Raw genomic sequence first — 24,043 nt, 5'->3', positions numbered from 1 at the left:
TGTTCTTCCTCTCTACTGCTTTTCAGTGCTGATAAATGTGTCACAGGAAGTAGCCTCCAAACAAAGGAAACTCACGATTTTTCATGCATGATAGTGTATGGAAACAAAAAACTAAATGGTGCAGACAATGAAAGGAACCGATCTCTGTGATAACATAATCTTAAAATAAGAAGAGAAAGCTGTTATTTTGCTCTAAGGTCTGTTTCTGATGTCAGCTGAGAAATGGCAATGCATCCTTTGCCACAGGTTAACCAGAAGTATTGATGCAGAAGAATGAACTTCTTTAGGCAAGTCAGACTTCTACTCTGGAAGAACTGGATCCTTCGGAAAAGACAAAAGGTACAGTATTAGTCTTTGGATTTCAGGTTTGAACCATGCATTCCACTGGTACATTTATCAGCATGTAAAACTCTCAAGTCCGTCAAAGAATCACATGTGATCTTTGTAGGGGCCTGTTGTCTGGTATCTTGTCTGGTGCAGTTTGCAAAGCTGTTCTTTATGGACCAAACATAGAATAGCTGTGTTGGGATTTTCTTTGACAAAGAATATTGTGTACCAGAAGACCTAAGGTTAGTAATATTTATATATTTTCACATAAAAAGATCTGTTGTTAGAAAACATAATGAGCATCATTCAGCTCAGGAGGGTTTGATTCCTAATTTTAGATTTGTTCTTCACACTTAGCTGCTCTTAGATGTGATTCTAGGACCTTACAATTCACACAGATTGTATCTTTTTTAGTATGGCTGAATGACATAAGTAAGGCAAAAGCTAGAAGTATTTTGAGTACTTTCAAATCCTCTTACATCTTATGATATTTCATCTTACAGCAAGACTTCATTGCATAGTCAACAGTTGATCCATAGCCAATTTAAGCTTCTCACATTTATATGGTCTTTTAACTGTACTTGCTCCATTACAGCTCTGTCTGGATATTACATTTCTCTGTGCACGTTGCTGGGATTTCTGGCTATTTATCATGTGGTTCTGCAGGATTGTGGGCTGCTTTCTGATACTTCTAGTGAATTCTGAGACACCTTTTTGTCCTCTGGATAAGGTCCACAGGAGAAAGTCAGAGGTCTGACAGCACTGGTCCGTCCTTACCACATTGTGTACCAAGTTGAAAGCAAGTTTCCCTTGGGCTTCAGGCTTCAACCTTTTCCAAACTAGTTAACTCAGACAGAAAGGAGCTACCAAATTCAAGTCTGAGGATTTTATATTTCCTGGCGATGAAGAATCAACATCTGAGCATTAAGACAGATTAACTCTGCAGCAGAGGTGGACCAAAGAGTCTCACCAGTTCTTGCCCCTCTGAGTTTGAGTGTTTAGTGCTTGTCCCAAATGGATGGCAATGGATGTTGATCAGACCTTGTGGACCCTGCTGGCAAGGGTATTCAGAGCTATGCACCACAGCTGTCAGGTTTCTCTCTCTAATAAATGTGTCATTTGCCCTTTGCTGCTGGCAAGAGTTTGTCTGCTTTTAAAAAGATCAGGCATGCATAACTTCCTAGGTGGTGGTGGTGGGTTTTTTGTTATTGTTCTGTTTTAGAAAGGAAACCCTTAAGAGGAAAACTGTGAAATAGAAAATTATTGCCTGGTGTAAAGCTTTCTACCCTTTTGCTGTGAGAATATGTTGTGCTTAACTAAAGCTGTTAGACAAAATTATTGTGGGAAAACAGGGCAGCTCCAAAAATACTGTTCTTAATTATGCTGTGGAGTGGAGTGCCTTTTGCCCAAAACAACATTCTTGTGTGACCCATCTTGTCTTTGGCTCTGCTTTTATGTGCGTTATTATCATGTGTTTGGTACCTGGCTGGGGAGGAGGGAGCAAAGGTAGAGAAACAAGGAGGGTTTTCCTGTACTACAACCCTGGTTCTGAAGATATTTTGTCCTGGCTGTTACAGGGAGGAGCAAAAAATGCCATGTGTCTGGACACAAAAATCCCATTACTGTTCCTCAGAGCCCAAGGCCTGTGTTACAGGATCAAAGGATTGTAGTTTCAAACCTCTGCCAAAACACACACAGGCAGTAAAACAAACTGAAACACAGGAGTGGAGGAAACAGACTCAAAACCAGGCAGGATGTTGCTCTGTGGTAAAGCAGTGCCCTTGATTTTCTGACATGACACGGGAGCCTGTGACTGTTCTAAGTGTATTGAAAGGTCTGGGCAATAAAGTGGCCTTTGATGGGGTCTTCTGTGTTATTGAATAAGGTGTTTGATCTTAATACACGCATTTCTATAGGTATTAGGAAATTAATAGCATTGAAATGAATAATGACAAAAGAAAGCAAAAGTAAAGGTCAAAGTGTGTAAAGCTTATGCTGCAGTCTTTTACTTTTGGGTAAGCACAGTGTACTGACAGCCTGCTAATGATGCCAGCAATGTCAAAGTATGGATTAAAATAATCCTTCTGTCACTTATATCTAATCCTTGTTGTAGAGTCATGCACTACCTCCTGCCTCTTTTCGCCTCAGTCAGGATGTTTAGGTATTTCTTTAGAAGAGGTGGAGAAGCCACTGAGCACTGAGTTAATAGTGATGCTTCATGGAATTCTGATGAAATCCTCTTTTGGGTTTCCTTCTCAAATGGTGTAACAGGCAATGGATAGCCATGAGCATGTGCTGCACTGGGCTTTTTTGCTGCTCTGAGAGGGGGTCTCATGCCTTTAGCCACCTAGTGACTCTATGGTGGTCTATTTGTAAAATTTATTTTTAATTTACTTTTTTCCTTTTTTTCCAGCTTCGTTTTCTAGTGGAGCTTTTATGGCCTCTATCATTGTTTCTTGCACTTGTCTGGCTGAGGAAAGCTAATCCATTGTATCGCCAACATGAATGTAAGAATGTTTCAGATGTTATCATGATCTGACTTGTTATAGGTAATGGACAGGTATTCTCAGACAGGAGTTTTGAGACCTGTTTGTGGAGTGTTACTATGCAGTGGTGAAAGAACAGACTTCAGTTCAAATAGCTTAGTTATTTGTAGCCATGTAGTGTAAAACCTAGCAGTGAAGACATAGAAAAAATGTCTAGTTTTCCTGTGATATGATTTCTGGTCAGACTTACTTGGGGTCTCAAGGTACTATCTAGTTTTGGATTTCCGTAATTCTGTTACTGAGAAAATACTACCTCACTACCCGTTTAAAAAGGCCTTCACATTACTCAGAATTAGTTTCTATTGAAAATAGCCATATTGCTTATATTGGTGGCTTCTTTTTTCTCAGTTAAGGATAAACCTATGTGATTCCTATCTCATTCCTTCTGTAGAGAGCCAACTCATCGTGCTATTTGTATTCACAAAGGCTGCATTAGAAAAGACACCTAACAATTTCTATTTTGTGTTTCAATACTCTAGGTCACTTCCCAAACAAGGCAATGCCATCAGCAGGAACACTGCCATGGTTACATGGCATCTTCTGCAACATGAACAATCCCTGTTTCCGCAGCCCAACCCATGGAGAGGCTCCAGGTGTAGTGTCCAACTACAAAAATTCCATGTAAGCAGAGCTCTGTGTGTGAGGCTGGGTTGCAGCAGTACAGGCCTGCTAGGGAAGTGCTAGTGGCTTGCTCTGGACACCTGTTGGGCAGTCATGGGCATGAATGATGCATGGAGAAAGGCTGGAGTATCCTCACCTTGCTTAGAAAGGTCTCTCGCCACACCAAGGAATATTTTAAAGAATTGTTCTGTGGTGTGAATGTGTAGGGAAGATAATAGTATACCAGTGTGCAAACAGTGGAAGACAAAATTTTCAGTTTTAGCACTTTGGTTTCATGCTAAAAATGGTCAACAAAGTTGAAACAGAGCTCACAATGGTAGGTTTAGGCCTTTTAGAGAGAGACTTTAGTGCAAGTCTCTAGGGCACACATGTTCATTTAATAAAATCTGTAAGAACCTGCTTACTGAATGTCTTGGGACAAACCTTTTCGATAAAAGAGCATGGAATCCCTTAGCCTTCTTTTGTCATCACTAGAGTTGTCCCTTCTGAATGAGAGCTCTGATGAAGTAGCAGCAAATAAGAACCTGCACTGCCACTTCTTATGGCATTTACCTGTTTTGGCTATATACTTGTGAGGCTTAATCAGCACATAACTGTGGGAACTCAGCACATCACTTTGGATGTACGGAGCCTCCCAAGACCACCTCGAGGGCAGAGACCCCGTTAGGGGGCTTGGAGATCTTGGCACGATGCCTGGAACACTTGGTGGCTGGATTTTCATCCTGTAAACGACTTGCCACCTTTGTATGAGAATTGGAAGGTCACACGGGTTTAAAGGGTGTATTTACAGGGTGCACACAGGGTGAAAATACAAGTTTTGAGATTTTTGGTATAAGGGTAATGGGGACAAGATGGAGGGAGCAGGGTGTGTCTCGTCCTTCTTTCTTCTTCTTGTTCTCCATCTTCTGCTGTGATGTTGGCACTTGGGGATTGGTTTAGAGTAGAAATGCACTGTCTAACATAGGTGATAGGTTTTGGGAAATAAAAGTAAATATGATGTACGTAGTTTATAGTATAAAAGGGCAGCACCGCCTCGGGGAAGACGGAGAGCGTCGTGGCTGCCTTGCTGGTCAGACCTCTGTCCGGCAGGGAGAAAATTCTATAGATAAGATACAATAAACAATCCGAAGATTGAACTCCAGAGAGTCCAGTCTCATTCTTCAGAGCCTAGGGCCGTTCCCCCGACTCACCTCGGGGCAGAGAACAAACCGCTGACCCCGAGAATAACCTTCAGATACTAAGCTTGTTTGCAAAATAGGAGGATGGGAGATTTCCAGACAATTACTGAAAAAGGACTGTGGGAGTGTTTTATTGCATTGTTCATTACAGCTGAGTCATGAAAGAAAGTATAGCAGACAAGGACTCTTAGAGTGAAAAAAACCTGTCAGCCTAAATATAAAAAAATGCTTCAAATCTCCCTGTTGCAGAGTCCACTTTGGAGCATCCAATGATTAAAATTTGTGAGCTAATAATGTGAAGGCCACTGAAGCCCCTGTCATGTGAAAGTCTGTAATGTGGACTTAACTTACCATTTGACCTTTTGTTCCTGGTGAACAGGATTTAAAATAGTCAGCTGAACATTTTTGGTGGGGTACAGTCAAACACACAGTGAAGCTAGAGGGTTCTGGTTTCTGTGCATTCTAGCTTTTCTAGGTTGCTTGTTACAGAGCAAACTGTCACTATGTCAGTCCCAGTGAATCCAGTGCACTACAGCAGAAGTAAATTCATTGTGTTCTCTGAAATAATTTGGTCCTTCCTGTTTGTTGTTTTCTTTAAGCTAAAATGAGTCATGGGGACTAAGATACACTATTGCATGCATGCAAAAACATAATACTGTTGAAGAAGTGTAATGGCCTTACCTGATTGTCAGAATTTCTTATGCTTGTTCGTAAACAGAGGGTCTGGTTGCATCCTTGCTTGATCTGCATGTTCTAACCCAGAACCAGTAGCTGAACTGCTGCCTGTGACTATTTGTTACTTGTGTTTTCCTGCTCCTCCTAGAAGAAATATTCTGAAGGGACCTAACAAATTGGAGGGGACTGATGTGTGAGGTGAAGGATGTTTCTGTTTGTGAATGATTCCATGTCACTTGCTAGGCTGAGCATGTGCCCAGAGTGCCCCATTCAACTGCTGGAGCTGGGCCTGGGCTAGAGCCAGGGCAGATTTGCACTATAGCTGTGAGATACAAGCTGTCTGGGGAAGGTCCTGTGTCCCCAGAAGGACCAGCATGGCTAATGAAAAAATGTATGAATGGCCAATCTTCTGCAACACCAATAGCCCTCTTAAAACTTCTGTGGACTTTCAAATCTAACTGAACCCCAGACTACCTGAAACTGAGGATAAAACAACTTATTTTTTTCCTCCTCCCTAATACAGACAGTCAACTTTTCTTTTCTTTTTTCTTTCTTTTCTTTCTTTTTTTTTTTTTCTTTTTTTTTTTTTTCTTTTTTTTTTTTTTTTTTTTTTTTTTTTTTTTTTTTTTTTTTTTTTTTTTTTTTTTTTTTTTTTTTTTTTTTTTTTTTTTTTTTTTTTTTTTTTTTTTTTTTTTTTTTTTTTTTTTTTTTTTTTTCCTTTTCTTTCCTTTTCTTTCCTTTTCTTTCCTTTTCTTTTCTTTCTTTTCTCTTTCTTTTTCTTTTCTTTTCTTTTTCTTTTCTTTTCTTTTTCTTTTCTTTTCTTTTCTTTTCTTTTCTTTTCTTTTCTTTTTTTTCTTTCTTTTCTTTTCTTTTCTTTTCTTTTCTTTTCTCTTTCATTTGTTTGGTTTTTGGGGTTTTTTTGACTTGAACGGTTCTCAAGAGTCATCACTCTTAAATTACTGTTTCTTCATTATTTCTCCTTTCAGCCTTGCAAGGATATATAAAGATGCTCAGGAGCTTTTACTGGAAACCCCTGAAATCCATGACCTTGGAAGAATCTGGGACGAACTGATCATTATGACTCAGTTTATGGAAACAATGAGAACTAATCCCGAAAGAATTGCAGGTAATTGTTGTGTTTATATCCTTTAGACTATTTAATTTTTCCTTCTGAGAGTTGGATAGTAGTTACTTTGGAGGCTGGCAGCATTATAATATATTTCACATGTAGCTGTTGCTCTGCTTACTGTTAGGGTAAGTTAAAATCTGTTAAGTGACAGACACCTGTAATTTAAAGGAAAGGAGAGAGGCAGTCATCTCCTTTTACAATCATCTTAAATAACAGTAGACAAAACTCAAAAAGCATGGATATTTCACCACACAAAGTAAAACATGGCTTAAGGAATGTCATTAATTATAATTAAAGTAAAAGCAGAAGCAGTGAGAAAGTTCACTGGAAGATGCAGAGGAATGGAAAATTAGGAACACATCTGAATATATGCCAGGAGCATAGCCCAGAGAGGTGCTTAGAGGTACTTTGTCACAGTGTTAGCTAAAAAAGGTTTGGAACAGTGAAGAAGGAAACTCTTCATGATATGTTTAGAAAGCACTGAACACTTATAAACAGAATTGCAAATTCATTGCATTAATTTTTATTTAAAGCAACTTGCCAAACTCAAAACACAGTCCTGGGGAAAATAGGGAATGGTATAATTGTAAAATTTTTGGACTTGAAGTATAGAATTTGAAAAGGTGCTCCTAAAACTAAAGGTTTAAAAATGGTCTGGCTTTGTGAATTGATCTGTCCCATTCTCAAATCCTTAGTCACAGGAATAGCATTCTTATTAAAATTAGTCACTCTCCATATATTTTTAACAGAATGTGTATAAACCATCTGATACACATGGTCCACTATCCTATCAGAGGTTTATAACTAGAAGTAAAAAAGGGATTATCTCCTTGTAAACAACAGTGAGACAACCAAATTCCCCAGAATGTAAACAAGAACTCAAGTATAATCTGAGCTGTTGTTTGTACCCAGCCATAGAAATCAAACCTGATTATTTAGAGGGGAGGAAAAGCATGTCATGCCATGGGTTTGCTGTGTATTGCTAAGGGGCCACACCCCAGGGTTTAGGAAGCTGCCTTTGCATCCCATATCAACTCTACTCATAAAATATAGAGTACATTCCCACGAATCTTTTAACATGTAATGCTAATGCTCCTTCAGAATCTGTGGAATCTGTGGAGGTTTTAAATGTGTTTTACTTAAAAAAAAGATAGAAATTTGGAATTTCCTATTATATAACACAGTAAAAAAGTCAGTTCTGAAGCTTAACTTGAAGCTTAAATAAAACATGAATTACCATCTTTCTTCATGCAGCAAAAGTTACTGAAAGATTGGCTATTTAAGCTGTCTGTGTTTACAGCTCAGTACTATTGCTTTTAAGTAACAATCTTAATCGAATAGCTGCAATGTTGAGCAAGGAAAAAATTGCAATGCCAGAGTTGTGATTGCCCCTTCTTCTGATTCCTGAAATCAGACCTGCCTCTTGAGTCCTCCTATCCTTGTCCCAGTCTCCCTTTGCTCTGACACTTTTGATGAGATGTTTTCTTGTGGTGTGCTTTTTCCTCCACACTGCCTGGATGCCAGGAAAGGCATCAGTAAGAATATGAGGGACAGGCCCCTGCTATTGTTTTCAGTGTTTACTGCTTGAATAAATATGTGGAGAAACAAATGAAGAAGTTCTCAGACCCTGTAGCCTCAGGCCAGAATATGCTTAGTGCAGATGGAATTGTGGAAGTTAGTTGGCAAACTCTGATAAGACTCAGCTCACAGAATGGAGTGCATGTTTATCAGAAATGTCTAGTTACATTCCCTATGTCAGTAGGATACACACTGCTCCTGTCAGTTTCCATTGCCTGTTCTAAAGACTTGGAAAAGTACAGCTATTCAAGCATTCTTTACCAAAGTCTGTGGATGCTGTGTGAGGCACCTTTAATAAAGGTATAATTTAGTAAAGTTACAATAAATATTTGATGAACATGAACAACATTAAGTTTCCAAGCTTTTCTCTTGCACCATGCTGAGGCAGAGTTCTCACTGATAAGATTTGTAACAGAGATAAGTTTTAAAAGATGGAACTGTTTGACTTTAGGAACAGCAGTATTTTGGGTATTGTTACAGACAGTAGCAGGGAAATTGGTGGCCTCTTACATTTGTCTAATTTAACAGTGGGTGGTCTCACTGGTTTGCCTGAAGAGGACTTGTTAATCTAGTTTAATATGAAGCATAAGCTACACTTTTTGCTTCTCCAAAGAAATGGAGTTTTTTCTCATGAAAGATTTTCAAGGGTCACATTTGCAATTCTAGAGAATAAGGTTAACTAACTAAAATTGATTGCCAACAGTGATAAATTAGTGTAAATGTAAAGGGTTGACTGAAGTTATTTATGCAAGGCTCAGAAGAAAGGACACTAAGAACAGTAGCATACTTGAATCTGAACCTTTAAAATAAAGCATTACATCAGAAAAAATCTGACACTTTCAAATGCAGTCAGTGCTGCTTTTAATGTGTCCATTGCTGTAGCCCTAGTCTGAAAAATCTTTGAGAGATCAGATATGCAGAGCCAGAACACTCAGCATTTTCTGATTATCATTTCCCAACAAAGGATTAAAATGATTTTGAATTGCAAAAATAATTTTAGCCCCATTTAGTCACGACTAGATATAAGAGCCAAAGCACATTCTTTTTGCAGGTTTAAGCCAGGATATGAGCTGTTCTTTAACTTCCTTTGTTTGGTATCTCACTGATCTCCACATTCTTTTTTCATCCAGGAAGAGGAATACGAATTCTTGACATTTTGAAAGATGGGGAGACCCTCACTTCCTTCTTGCTAGAAAATGTTGGCCTCACAGATTTTGTTGTTTACCAGCTTATTAATGCTCAAGTGCGCCCTGAACAGGTGGGTAGAGTTTAACAGCTCCCAGGTCTTTATCTGTGAGGAGCCAATCTCCTGGCTGTATGTGCAAAGTAGCCTCAGTGAAGGCCTTGGGCCCAGAATAACTGATGCCTTATGGGCCATTTGTACAATTTATCCGTTTGGTTTTTTTGAATCTAGAGGAAGAGAAGTTTGGTTTGTCTTTAAGAAATATTTTGAGTATACATTAAATATTAACAAATCATTAAATAAACAGCAAAATCCTGTTGTTGCACCCAAATAATGAGCATCAAGAAACAGTACTGGTAAGTACTGCATCCATCCCCATGACTGAAGACTTGACTCAAAAACATAAGGAAGCTGTTCATCCTTTTGAGGTAATAGTCCTGATGACAGAAGAACTATTGGAGGTTCTTAAAATATAATTTAAATTCTCTGCCCTAATGTCAGCATGGTAGCTTTTTGGTATTGTCTCACATAAATAGGTGGAAGGGGAGAAACAGACCCAGTTTCTTAGATTCTGATTGAAAAATAGATCTGCTTAGAAAATTCAGAGTGAAAAGTGCAGGTCAAATCCCTCCTGAAGCAGCTAAGCAGGGAACTATGTTTGACCAAGTCCAGGCTGTCTCTGTTTCTGCATGTACATGCTGTATATACTGCTGCATGATGGCTGGGAGCTCTCTGAGGAATGCTCCATTAATGAATGAATGTTGCTGAATTGGAATTCTGGAACAATTTCTACGCTGCATTAGTGTGGGTGGAAGCAAGTGAATAATTGAGGCTGAAAGACACAATTCCTCTGTTTCTCTGCCACATAAAATGCAAATTCTAAGACTGTGTGTGGGCAGAAAGAAGGAGGGCATTCATGACCTTGCATGCAGTTCCTTTTGTGCATCACAGGTTCCAGTTGGTGTGACCAGTAGCCAAATTACTTATTTGCTGAATTCTTGATTGGTACCTGGGGAAACCCTCCCCTGTCCTCACTTTATCATAAAGCAATACCACAAGATCATACCAAAGCCAGTGTAAATTGATACATCCTATGCATTTTCACACTTCCATGTCAGCTGAGATGTTGAAAATTTGCTTCCTTGCTGCTTGTGACAAGGAGAATATATACAGATATCCTGCTGGGTTTCTGTTTTCCTATTAATCCCATACCTCTTCTGCACCAGAGGTCTGCTGTGTCAGGAGAACTGAGTGCTGCTGTGTTAGACTGTATTAGCTCCCCAGTGGCATTCATTCATCTCCTGCTAAAAATTCTGCTTGCCAGTGTATGCAGGACTGAAGTTTTCAACATCATCACCAAAAAAAGAATTATTGAAACCTGCTGGAATGTGGTGTCTTTCTGCTGTGTTTTCTGTGCTGATGTAGAAAGAGATGTAGTTCTCTTTATGCTGGAAATTAAAGAAATTGAGCATTGGTTAGAGGAAGCTGGAGGAGATCTGGTGTTAAATACCACTTTTGCTGCCCTCTATGCAGTTTCCTTGTTAGCAGTAATTACAGGGATGCAAGATCATCTCACCAGAGCTGATTTACAGCTATGAGGAAAGAAAGTGCTGTGAATACTTCTTTCAGGTGAAAATGATGCAGGTGAAAAACCAATATCACAATTTTAAAGACACAGCAAGAGAATTATTTTCGGTAACACTGCATTTTCTGTGGGACATAATTTGCTTCATTCCAATAGCCCTTCTTGATAAGCAAGTTGCTTGGGGTGGACTTCTGCATGGTTGAGGTGGAAGTTTCAGAGCCATGACTCGACCCTAGATCTATGGTTGTCTTAATCCTCAACTGTAATAGTTCATCTCCAGTTCTTCATGCTGCTCTGCCCTCTGTTAGCCTGCTTATTTCTGTACACCCCTTCCCCCTGCTGCTGATGGCACTGAGCTGATCAACCTGAAAGCAACTTGTTTACAAAAGCCTGACTGTTGCCAACAGCTGGCTGGAGATCTAGGTCTGAGCCGCCTGGGAGTCAGGAAATGACACACAGAGCTGCAAGCTAAACCTGATCAAACAGACAACTAGCTGAAAAAATAATTTGGACTTCATCTTGCCAGCTTTGGCTAAACAGTGACACATTGATTAAAAAAAAAGTATTGAAGTTTCCCTCTGAGAGCCTGTTTTTTTGAGTAATTCTAAGATAAAGATAAGAAACTGATGTTAAAGCACAACAATAAGAAGTTCAGGAAAGATTGGCAGCAGCACAGCCTACCGGAAAAATTGGAAGGGCGGAGGTTTGATGTTTTTCTAATTCCATCTGTTCATGAACATTATTGAAATGCAGTTACAGTTTGTAAATAACAACTCCTTTTTTTTTTCTTTCTGTGTTTATCCTTCTTAGTGATGTTAATGTCACTGTTTCCTCATTTCACAAGTCAAATCAAGGTTCCCAGGCTGCCTCCCTGTGCAGCCCAGTTTCATTGCAGTAGACCCTGTCTGATGAAGCGTGTGTGGTTAAAAAATGCTGTTCTTACCACACACAACCCCAGGACATATGTGACCCAGCAAACATGCTAATTTTTTCACTGACATAAACTAACTTAATTCCAATTCAAATGTTCCAATTTGAGGGAGGGCAGGGGTGTGTGGTTTTGGAGGTTTTTTGCAAGACAGGCTGGATCTGTCAGTTGAATTTCTTCTTTTGCATTCTGCCTTTCTCCACACTGTCAAACTTGTGTTAACAATGCCTTTATAGCATTAGAGCTGTAGTGATGATAGTGCCTTTCAGATAATTCTAGAAATTCACATCCCTTTTTTGCATCATAAGTCCAAAATACATTCTGTGTGTAATTCAGAGGCCTTTCTTTTTTTGTCAACTGCTGCTCCATAAGCTGAAGCTCAGGGCAGTAATGGCAGATCAAGTTCAATGGTTTTCACACGTAAAATTTTGATAATGATGAATTTCCTAATTTGCTTAGATAAGAAATAAATATACATCTATGTCTGACCTGGGATAGGTGTGGTGTGTTTTTTCAATCCATATGTCTTAAAGACTGGAATGCTCAGCAGATTATTTTTCTAAAGAAAATTATTTTCCTGGGTAGATTTTGACAATTTCTAATAAGAAATTTAATAATTTCTTATTAAACTCATTTAGTCTAATGATATTGTGTCAGTGCATAGTTCTTGCTTGTCTGAAAGTCTGTGTTCATCTCAAACACAGCATGCATTTACAGTCATCACAGTGTTCTGAGCAGTGTTTTCCTTAAATTTCACTGGGAAAGGAGATGGACAGAGGATGGGAACATTAGCTTATGAGCAATTTCCAGGGCTACTTTTTATTATATTTTCATGTACTCTGTATATTATAATGTAAGTAGAATTTATTCATAGACTACAAAGATTCCATAACAACAATGTAAATCCCATGTAAATCTACTCGTTTCTATAGAGTTATTCTGCATTTACATTGGTTTAACTGTAAACTAATGCGTTCCCATTAGTTGAACACTAAAGATAAAAAATTTGGGCTTTTTCTGTTCCATGTTTATGTTAGAAGTGGTAATCAGTAAATGGGTGTGATTTAATGTAGAATGGCTTTGTAAATCCTGGCTATGTGCCTGTGCAGAGTGACAGTGAATAATGGCTGTGGGAAGTGTTGCAGTGAAATAGTCATAACTGAAATAGAATGCTGAGGGAAATCAAGCTTGAGAATGAGAGGTATTGACCTTTTCTTTTTTTCTTAGAGCAAGTAACAGCAAAAATATAACTTACCTGAACATAAAAAGTAGAGTGATGTAGTGCCATCATTTGGTGCTGGGAAAATAATTTCAAACAAGCTGCAGCTATTCCTCCTTAGCCACAAGGATGGGTGGCATGGCTTCAGGTGTGCTTAGGTGTGAGGAAGGGAAGATGACTCACAGGGACTTTTGCAGTGAAAGGAAAGTCACAGAAGACAAAAAATGTGTCTGAAGGCAAGGTGATCTAGCACAATATCAAGTGAAAGTGATTCAAGGGTTGATGCTTCAGCTGACCACATCCCTCTGCCATTCATTAAAATTAGCAGGGGCTGATATCAAACTGTCCACTTTTGATAAATTTTTAATTTTTCCTGACAGTATGCAAGTTTCATAATAGTAAGTAAAACACTGGTTGTGTTTGCAGTTTGCCTACGGTGTCCCTAGCTTGACTCTGAAGGACATTGCTTGCAGTGAGGTGCTCCTGGACCGCTTTATTATCTTCAGCAGCCGAAGAGGTCTCCCTTCTGTACACAAGGCCATGTGTGCCCTGTCCCAGGACAGTCTACAAAGAGTAGAAGATGCCTTGTATGCAAATGTTGATTTCTTTAAGCTATTCCGGCTGGTAAGTATTAACACAATTAACCCTGCTTTAGGTTGTCTTTTTTTTTCCCCTTATATTTCATTGCCCTTCAAGAATTTTTTTGTAATACATCGCCAATTTTCCAAATGGTCTTAGTTTATTTACCCCTGCAAATGTAAGGTTATGGATGTGTGATTGTTAACCTACCACCAGCAGGACACCAGATAGTTCTGAGTATGTTTTGGAATGAAATAGATGAAATTCACAGTACAGCAGAACTAAGAGATTCAAATGCAGTTTTTAAATCAAAGTTTGTGTTGTAATATTATCTGGTCTTTCCAGTCTGTGTAGCAAAACAGTGTGTGGCAAACCTATAGGGAATCATGAGGATTCTGGAAATACTGAATGCAGCCCATTCTGTCTTTGCTCTGTCCAGCATGACAGAATGTTACACTGCAGTCCAAGTCACAGTGCAGCTTGAGCTGGTGTAGCCATGTGAGCCGTTTTTAAAAAACCCAAACCAACCAAACTAGCAAGTTGTGCTGGCTTTCATCACTCTTTCTATAGAAGCTTTTCCTTACTCCTGTTAATTTTCTTTGCCCTTCTTTGTGTTCCTGTTTCTACTGTGACCTTGCTATGAATTCACCACTTCTGCAGCCTTGGTTTAGTATGGCAATATTATGCCACTCTATATATATGTATAAACATATGACTTTAAAGTATATAATAAAATACTAATGATATCAAATAAATAATTATAAAATGTCATCATTTTCTAGTATTTAATTTGTATTCTGCACACTGAGGTGATGCTTTCAGAGAACTATTAATAAAGGCTCCAAGGTCTCTTTCCTCATGATAGCAAACTTCAATGTCCATCACTGGGTACATATCTTTCATGTTTGTTTTCCCTATGATCTTGCTTTGCATTTTTCAACGCTGAATTTAATTTACTGTTTTTCACCTTTAATGTAATGTCATGAAATCATCACATTGTCAGTTTGCTTTATAGGAGCAGGCAGGATATATTAAAAACTCCTCAAGTTGCATAGGAAGTATTGGTCAGACTCTTCTGCCACAGCAGTGCAGCATTTAACATGGATTTTGTTCAGTTCTGATTTTCCAGAACTGGGAACAGATGATGCCAGGAGCTGCAATTGACACACCAGCAAAACACTGTTAGATTATTTTAGCATTGATAGTCAGTCATTGTGCCCATATGATTTTACCAACCCTGATAAGAATCTGTCATCAGCTTCTGAGAGACGCTGTTTTCCATTCCTAAAAATATATTGTCTAATGTTTTCATATATCTTATGCTTGCCAGAAGTCACAGAGAATTAATACTACAGTTTTTCTAAACTAAATTTTCAGTATTTGAGGACTTCAAGTGAATATTCACAATGTACTGCCCAGCTTTTTTTACAGGTTTACAATCCCTGTTCCTCAGAGTTTCAAAAAGACCAGGTTAAGGCAGGTGCTCCAAGAACCCTGTATAATCTTTGCACAGACTGATTCCCCTCAGGAGACAGGAAAAAGTGTATTTTGAAGCCCTGCATGTATTCTTCCTGCCTGAATGTCAAGTGACAGATCAGAACACGCTAACATGAGCTTTCCATAAAAGCTCTTGCCTTTGTGACTCCCTGCCAGGTACCTACACAGTGCAGCTGTCTTCTGCTTTCTTAACCACCTACTGACTGAAGGGAATGGCAGGCAATCAGCAGGGTGTGTAGGCGTTTTGGGGGAAGGCTTTTTAGGGGCTTGTCTCATAAATATCACAGTCTAGCTATCTACAAGTCCAGCTTTGTATTTTGTTGTAATAGCAGAGGAAATGCCTGAGAAAGCCTCAAGAGTGCCAGCTCCAAGTGCATATGTGATTCTTTAGACAGCTGACAAAGAAGGATGCAGTGATGCAAACAAAGTGGTATGTGACAGCATACCGTGGTGTCACCTGTTTCTTTTAAGTCATTGATAAATAAAATGTTAACTTCTACTGAAAAGGCAGTTTGGTCAGTCTGCAGAAGCCTGGGAAAGTAATGGTTTCTCTCAGGTTTGACAAACAGTGAGGACCAGTCTGTCCAAAATCAGGAAGTTTCCGAAGTATAAAGTTCTACAAATTATTTACCTCCATGGCAAATGCGGGCTTCTGTATCAAACCTTAGCTAAATTTGGAAGTCACTAAGAGTCTGTAAATCTCACTGGAAGAATAGCCTCTGTGAGAAGCAGCTTCTCAGATGTCCCAGTTACTGCATACATCCTCCACTTTTGCACCTTTTTTCATGGTGGGCTTAGATGAACAGAACAAATCCCCAGATATATTTTGTTTCAGCCTTGTATTAGAAAGAACATTCACACAGACCTCTGTGTGTCTTGCACATGGGTACTGGATTTGTGGCCCCATAAGACAGGCTTATAAAATATTGTTCCAAATAACTCAAAGAATTTGAGCTACAGAGATGCCATTTGGATTTTCTTCTCATTGTTTTAACTGTTGTCATGTAGAAGGTTGTCCCTATTTTTAATGTATTCACAGCTTCCCACTGTGTTGGACAGAAACTCACCAGGTGCTGATCTGAAGGCTTGGGGGAGGGTGCTGTCTAATGTCTCCAAAGCAGTGCAAAAGGTAAGTGGTCTAATAATAGATTACATCACTTTTCTGTATAGCTCATAGTCCTCTTTTTTCCTTTGTTGTTTTTATGTTCCAGTTACCCGCTCTACCAGAAACAAAATAGACTTGGGGAAGAGCTGATTCCTTAAAAATTTCATTCTTCTCTCATTGTAAAATAAATGCAGTTGTAAGCATTGGCAATTCTGAAGTGTATTCTTTTCTTCAGAAAAGATATGAAAGAACAAGAAGTGAAAATGGTGCCTGTGACCAGGGCAGAGAAGAGGAAAGGATGAGGTTCAGACTGCATTCACACTTTACCATCTGGGCACAACTGCGACCTCACCAGATACTTACTTGCTTTGAGGGCTGCCACTAACCAAGTCTTGTCTTACTGCAGCTGGCCAGGAAGCCAAGTGTTCAGGACCTTTTGAGGGTTCTGCAACCATTTCTACAAGATGGAAGGCCAGAATCCTTAGGCCACTTGGTGAGTTCCCTGTCAGATCTTTTCTGTGGCTACCCAGAAGGAGGTGGATCCAGAGTGCTTTCCTTCAACTGGTATGAAGATAACAACTACAAAGCTTTCCTGGGGATTGACTCAACAAGGAAGAAATCTGGTTATCTTTATGATAATACAACCAGTAAGTTTTCCCACCAATCCATTAAGAAACTCGTGACAGGTGCACCTTATGTTCAAGTACTAGCATAGAATGTTGCTTTTATAAATAACATTTTAAAGCAGTTAATTTAGGAAATTAGAGCCAGGTGAAATTATTTTACTCCATACTTAATTCATAGCTGAAAGCAGAGAAGCCCAGGACTTGACAACTGATAAGAATACCTATTTGTTTTTAATATGGAAGGCGTAATCATAGGCATGATCATGATTAAGACTGTTCCTCTGTTTTGTCTTCTATTATATGGAAGAACAAGAAGTTCCTGAAGAAGGTTCAGGAAAAGACAGTATGGCATTCTGGAATTCCTTTTCTCCAAAGTATTTTTCTAAACTTTTTTTTTTCCCCTAACTTGTTTGATGGCCTCGGGCACAGGAATTTAACAATCTCTCCATTCCAATAATAGTCAATTTGAAACATGGTGGCTGTTATTTTCCTGCATAAGAGTACATCTATTTTGTAGCAGTAATGTTCTACAGTATGATTACATTTTATATAGAAAATATTTGAATTTACCAATTTTTGTTGCTTTTATTTCCTCATTATTTATTTCCTCCTATTGTAATAGGATATAATGCAAAGAAGAACCAATTTTTTACCATTTGTTATTTTGTCTTTTTATTATGTCCCCTTCTGTTTGCTAGTTAGTTTTTCTCTACACTGAGCTCACCAGCAGTTTTTTCTGTGCTACCACTCATGTTATAGCTGGTAGTTCTGTGTCCCTTCTGCTATGATAGATATGATTGCATGGTGACAAAGTACAGATGGGCACTTTCCTTACAGAGACTCCTACCTTTCACTGTTCCTGTTAATACTTGGCTCTACTTATGCCTGAGACTTCCAAACAGGCCCAGTACTCCCTCTCTTCAACCAGGAAAAATTAATTGAATGCTGTCCAAGCAAACTAATTACTTCATAGTGTAGCGATAAGATAAAAATATTTACATTAAAATGTTTAATTTTAAATTATTGTAGGATCCAATTCTGAACTGTTCCGGAGTTCAACATCTAAGCCCACAGGATCAGCTTTGTATTAGTATCAGCTACAATACAAAGGAGCTAAGTCATTAGGAGTAGAGCAAATAAAGCTCAAACTGCTCAGTCAGTTCTGAGCTGTCTTGTTTCCTTCCATTTGAAATACCATGTAAATAACAGCAAATTTCAAATGGTTATTTATGTTTGCTTTTCCAATTTCCATAGCATATTTTACAACTCCAATATCTACTTAATAGTCTTTCTGTCTATTCAGTCATTGTACTTCTGCATTGCAGAATGTACTTTAACTCATTCAGATTCAAACTCTCTGCACTGCCACTAAAAAGCCCTGCAGGATGTTATGTGTGATAGGATTTTAGTAGGGTTTTACATAAAGACTGTCTTTCTTTCTGTCTTTAGCACCCTTTTGTAATGCATTGATCCAGAACTTGGAATCAAACCCTTTAACCAAAATAGCCTGGCATGCTGTGAAGCCCCTGCTGATGGGAAAAATTCTCTTTGCTCCTGATTCACCTTCTGTACGGGAAATTGTAAAAAATGTAAGTTTTGAAATACAAAAGTGTATATTTCTAAAAAACTGTATCCCAAAAACATCTTTTGAAAAACAGTCACCAGTGACAGTGAGCCTAATCAGATTTTCTTCTCAAAACTCCATTTGTTCTGATGGTCCTCAGAGGAAGGACAGGTACTCTGTTTAAAAAACAGGAGACAGGTCTTCACTGATTCATCCCATCTTGGTCCATCCTGCATGGTTTGTCCAGCTCACCCAAGCAGTTTTTTGTTGGCATGATTCCACATTTACACCAGCAAGTATAGTAATATTTATTTTACAGAGGTAGGAACATGAGCAGCTCTGTGCCAGTAAATATTTAAATGGAGCAACTGTGAGACTTAGATAAGCTTATTGAGAACTAACACTGAGATATTGCAAACCAATAGCAACATCATGGTTTATTATTTTATCTTTTGAATGCATAAAGAATTTTCACTTCATTAAAATAGGATGGAACCTGGACTCTTCAGCAAAATGCTTGAAGTTGGGTGAAATTAATCTGAGCAGTTAATCAAGGTTGCATAGACCCAGGTTTTGGCCACCTCATAACCAGCAATTCACTACTCCAGAGATCTGTACAAGGCACAGAACTGCTTCTCAGATTTCACACAGAAAAACATCAGATTTACAGCAGCTCAGCATTTCAGGTCTTAATAACATAGCTATGGGAATATCTGTCTTTTACAGCTGCCTTCCATTAATTCATCTATTCACATCATCATCTTCCTTTTTAGTTCTTAATGGAGAGAGATAGTCAATGGAAAAATTCTAAATAATTCTACTGAAAATCTGAGTATTGATTGGAATTAAAATTAACTAGGCTTAATGTGCAATTGTTTTTCCGTTACATATACCACAGAATTTTATCCTAAGTGAATTTGATTCTGTCTGGATTTCAGAGATTCTTTTTCTGATGGTTATTAAATCTTCTGCTATTTTAACAAGTTGGATAAGTTTTGAGGGTAAAAAATACAGCTGTCTAAGTTAGATGTTCCCCTGTTGCCAAATCCTGGATAGATCATAGACAGAATTTATATTCTGTCTATCTCCTTAGATTTCTAACATTCTTTTCTGCTGTTTTTTTCATCAGGCAAACTTCACTTTTGAGGAACTTGAACGCCTCCAATTGTTGACCAAAGCTTGGGAGGAAGTAGGACCTCAGCTGTGGTACTTCTTTCAAAACAGCCTGCAAATGAACATGATCCGTGTATGTTATAAATTATCAAAGATCCTCAGTAAGAGTAGCCTTTCACCATCTTTTATTTTTATTCATGGAGAAGACAATTAATTTGAAAGGTTTGGCCAGAAGCACAGCCTTTGCAGCAAGGAAGCTGTGGCCTTTAAGTCTGTTGGCTGCTGGGCTTGGTTTGAAGGCAAGTCATAGATGCATCACATCATCCCTGTGGCAAAAACTCAGATCTGGGCAGTCAAGAATCTGACTAATGATTTCTTAGTAAAGGCAGCAATTGCTGCCCCCCTGCCTCCCCAAAATGTCTTTCAAGAACAGACAACTTGATTTTCTTGAATTCTATATAGGCAAAGAAGGCAGTAAGACTATACTTTTTCTGGGCCAGACAGAAATTTATTTTGGGATATTGCTTACTTCTGCATCATTTAGATTTGACTTTGATCAGCTGCAATTACTACCTGTAGTTAAAGTTTATAAAGCAGTTCATACTAGAAAAGAAACATTTGGTTTCCTCATTTTTCTATATTGTATTAGACATTTATAACATTTATCCTCTTGCTTATAAGGAAATAATGCAATAAGTAGTCAAGGAAAAATTTCTTTTCATCCATTCTTCAGGTCACACATCCAGTTATGCAATAACCCATTTGTAAAATTGATTCTTTAGCGTACCTTTTTGTCCTTGTTCATGTGTTGAAAGAGTTATGGAAATGGAAACCTGTCTAACTAAACAGGGCATGGAAAGACAGTCATTGTGACAAAGCTGTCATATTTTTCTTCAGGACTCTCTGAAGCACCCTACAGTGAGGGACTTCCTGAACAGCCAGATGGGTGCAGAAGGCTTCACCGCAGAGCAAATCATCAACTTTCTGCACAATGGCTCTTCAAGGAGCCGGGAGAAGGGAATGCTGGACTTTGACTGGCGGAACATCTTCAGCACTGTAGACCAAGTTCTGCGTTTGCTCAGTCGGTATTTGGAGGTAAATTTAGCCCTGCCCCTTCCAGGGAATAGTTGTAGAGGAGATCTTTAAACCAGTTAGGCAGTACTGGGATCTGTGGACAAGAAAGTTAAAATCATAAAATATTTTTTTGTTTCAAGTTGAATCTCATTATCAAAACCATGTATTTAGAACAATACAGTGACACAAGTAGATGAATACTTATTATTTTAAAAAGTTCAATTTGATGGTCTTCAAATGCTTTACTCAAAATGCTGGTTGAATGTTTGAACACATTTCAATGCTGAGAGGCAGAAAGTGAATGCAAAACTTCAAAGAATTGGATTTTTGTAAGTATTAATAACCAGCAGGTCACTAATTTCAGCAAGGTCAGGAGCAGAGGAACAAACAGTTCTTTGCTAAGTCCCCTTGCAGATTTTTAAGCACCTGATCAAAATTCCATTGAAACCAATGAGGGAGTTTCCACTTGTTCTGTGGTCCCTTCTGACAAGATGTCTGTCTCTTTCCTGCAATCTGTACCTCTCTTCTCTAGCACGTTGTTTTCAGTGGTGCCTTCTGAGGATTTTTGAGAGAAAATTGGTACCAGTTATAGGCAACAAAATTAAGCCTAACTCCTAATTTCAATCCAGTTCAGTCTAAAAGACCATTTGTCCCTATCAAGAAGGCAGGAACCGAAAGTTTATCTGCCTTCCTACAGCTAGTACAAGAAGGAACAATAAAGGCTTTGCACAAAGCTCTGCTGATTCATTTGATGATCTTTTTGTATCATGTTAGCAGAATTATTTCTTGTCAAACTGGGCGAAATATATTGTGTGCAGCAGGTCAGTGCTGGAACATCAGGAATATCAGAACAGTTACTGTACCTGTAATAGATCTTTGTGTCCTAATGTTCTTTGTAATGAGCTTATTCTTTAAAGTCTGCTGTTTACACAGAGTTGTAAGCACTTGAGAATGTTTTCCCTCTGTGCCAGACATAATGGCAACAAATACCTCCCTTTGGGGAATAGTCTGCTCCTTACCTCTATAGTATGCAATAAGGACAGTGTGTTGCCAGCACCTGTCTTTGGCAACTCCAGGTCTCTGCTGCAAACTCTGATTCAGCTGAGAATCCCACAAATTATGCAGTGGCTGCTTCTCCTCACCACCCCAAGAATTTCCTGTTCTTCCCTTTGTAGTTGATAAATTAGTTTTGATATAGTGAGATTTATGAAGACACAAACTGAGTTCAAATTCACTGGGGGACAAGAAAAGCCTAGGTAGAGCATACAGCCTTTGTTTTGAATTCAATTCATGTTAAGAGAAATAAATTCTAGCTTTGGCTCGTAGATTACTATATAAAATACCTTCTCACTTTCAAACTCTGTCAATTATTGCAACACTCCCATCTTGCCCTATGTTCTTATACAAGCTTTGATTTCACTCTACTCATGGAGAAGATCTATAAGCATTTGTGTTTTGTGTTTTGAACACTTGCAGCTTCCTTTACTGGACCCCTGGATAAGAGCCTATGCTGCTCCTCAGCCCACTGCAGGCACTGTCTGTTCTGCAGTGAAAATCTAGACAGGTTCAGTTGCTGTCACTATCATTTGCCACTATCATTCCCACAGATTCTCCTGGAGAACTGTCTGAGTTCTTCAGCAGCTGAAATAAGTATCTTGAAAATAATTCCTCCTGATAAAGAAACAACAAATAATCCTCCAGACCCTGCAAAGACACAGTTCCACAGGAGGGGTTTGCTTTGCACACACTGCCATTTTTGCAAGAACTCAACTGAATTCCTAAATTCAGTTAACACCATGTGGGATAAATGTATCCCAAAAAAATTAATGCAACATGAGCCATCGGTCTGATTTTCTTTCTCTTCTGTCATGCAAAGTTTTCTGCCTTATTTTGCTTTCTGATATGAAATTTTACATATTTTAGTTTCCTGAAGCAAAAGGGAAAATGAACACCTACAAACACTAGGAAGAATAAAGCCACAAAATAGTGTTATCAATTTAAGCACTGTTCTGTTGTGATTTAGAAAATGTATTTTCATATAGATCCCATTAAGCTGTGATAGTACAAGTTTTAAGGGAAACATAGCATGATTTCTCACAGGGAAAGGTTAAGTAAAGGAGTCTTTAAGATTAAATAACAAGTACCAGTATGAGCCCTTTGATGTAGACTAATTTTTAATTATTGGCTTGCAAGAAATGATCGAGGAGATAAGATCAAACAAGTTAGCCTGTTGGAATTTTATGAAGCAAAGGAATTCAGTAAGTATCTTTCCAGTCAATCAGGGTTTAAATACTTCTACTCTCTGTTAATATTTTGCCAGTTCTGAGGGGCAGAAGCTAAATATATGAACATAAATCTGTATTTTTACAGACAACTAATGCTAGAGTTTATAGCATTCACAATCTGTGTTTTACAATGTCTGCTAAGTAGGACCTAAATGGAGGAACATAGAGAACTTAGGTTTTGAAGAATTTTTGTCTTGTATATGCATTGATAAGAATACAATTTGTAGTAATGACAGAGACTAAGAAAGAATACTTTTTTTTAATTGAGATAGCCAATAAAAATTACATGTTAACTTAAGTCAGCAGGTAAATCATGTGTCAGAATTCAGCAGGGACGTAATATGACCAGTTAGATAAATCAATTACTTGTCTGCTGTTACATAGGAATAAACGTTGAAATACCTAAGAGACATTTATATTTAAATGTATGCTCTGACTTTTCCTAGTGCTTTACTTGACAAAGTGCTTTTCATCTGAAGTCCACAGCCAATGTTCTTTCCTTACAGATCAGTCATCCTTTAGCTGTCTAGTATTCACTCAGGCACTTCCTGGGCTGAAGAAGGGAGGAGAGAGTCAACTTTGAATAGTTTCATCATAAAGCTGAAAATAACAACAGTTTCAGTTGAACCTACTTTCCTTTTCTATTTTCAACCACTGGTGTTTGCTTTAATGTATACCTCTTAGTATTTTAATCCCATGGAAGTTTTCTCTTTGTAATTATTTGTAGTGTTTGACCTTGGATAAATTTGAAGGTTATCTTGATGAAACTCAGCTGACTCGTCAAGCCCTTTATCTGCTGGAGGAAAACAAATTATGGGCTGCTGTGGTTTTTCCAGACTTAGAACCTACAGCCAGCAGTCTCCCACCACATGTGACATACAAGATCCGAATGGACATAGACACAGTGGAGAAAACAAACAAAATCAAAGACAGGTATTTACCTGATAGTGGTTTCTCAGTTCTTGCCTGCCATAATATAAATATGAGAGACATAAGGGTGTTGCAACCTGTGTTGGATACATATGTAAAACCCAGCTGTATTTGTTAATTGTTATTGTGTAGTGCAGCGCATGCAGTGCACTACCATCTCCAGTTACCAGGTACTAACATAAATGGTATCACTCTTGAGACAAGCCAAGCAGTGGGTAGGTGCAGGAATACAAGGAAAAGGGATGATTCTGCTCAGAATCTGTTCAGTAACCTGCTTCAGTTTATAGATGGCCCCACCATT

The 24,043-nt window shown here is 38.5% G+C and overlaps 1 protein-coding gene across 1 annotated transcript in view; it reads left to right on the top strand.

Moving 5' to 3' along the window:
* The first annotated feature begins 273 nt into the window (after positions 1-273).
* The window catches only part of ABCA4 (ATP binding cassette subfamily A member 4), a 62,129-nt gene continuing 38,359 nt past the window's right edge, over positions 274-24,043 (top strand). The window contains exons 1-12 of the mRNA XM_030953233.1: positions 274-339; positions 2,741-2,834; positions 3,353-3,494; positions 6,334-6,473; positions 9,185-9,312; positions 13,396-13,593; positions 16,085-16,174; positions 16,557-16,797; positions 18,226-18,365; positions 19,470-19,586; positions 20,351-20,548; positions 23,540-23,745. Of these exons, the coding sequence (XP_030809093.1) occupies positions 274-339; positions 2,741-2,834; positions 3,353-3,494; positions 6,334-6,473; positions 9,185-9,312; positions 13,396-13,593; positions 16,085-16,174; positions 16,557-16,797; positions 18,226-18,365; positions 19,470-19,586; positions 20,351-20,548; positions 23,540-23,745 (1,760 nt within the window). The remainder of the gene's footprint in view (positions 340-2,740; positions 2,835-3,352; positions 3,495-6,333; positions 6,474-9,184; positions 9,313-13,395; positions 13,594-16,084; positions 16,175-16,556; positions 16,798-18,225; positions 18,366-19,469; positions 19,587-20,350; positions 20,549-23,539; positions 23,746-24,043) is intronic.

The sequence above is a fragment of the Camarhynchus parvulus genome, chromosome 8 (genome assembly GCF_901933205.1).
Source record: "Camarhynchus parvulus chromosome 8, STF_HiC, whole genome shotgun sequence".
Classification (NCBI taxonomy): domain Eukaryota; kingdom Metazoa; phylum Chordata; class Aves; order Passeriformes; family Thraupidae; genus Camarhynchus; species Camarhynchus parvulus.
This window is presented reverse-complemented; position numbering and strand designations above follow the sequence as displayed.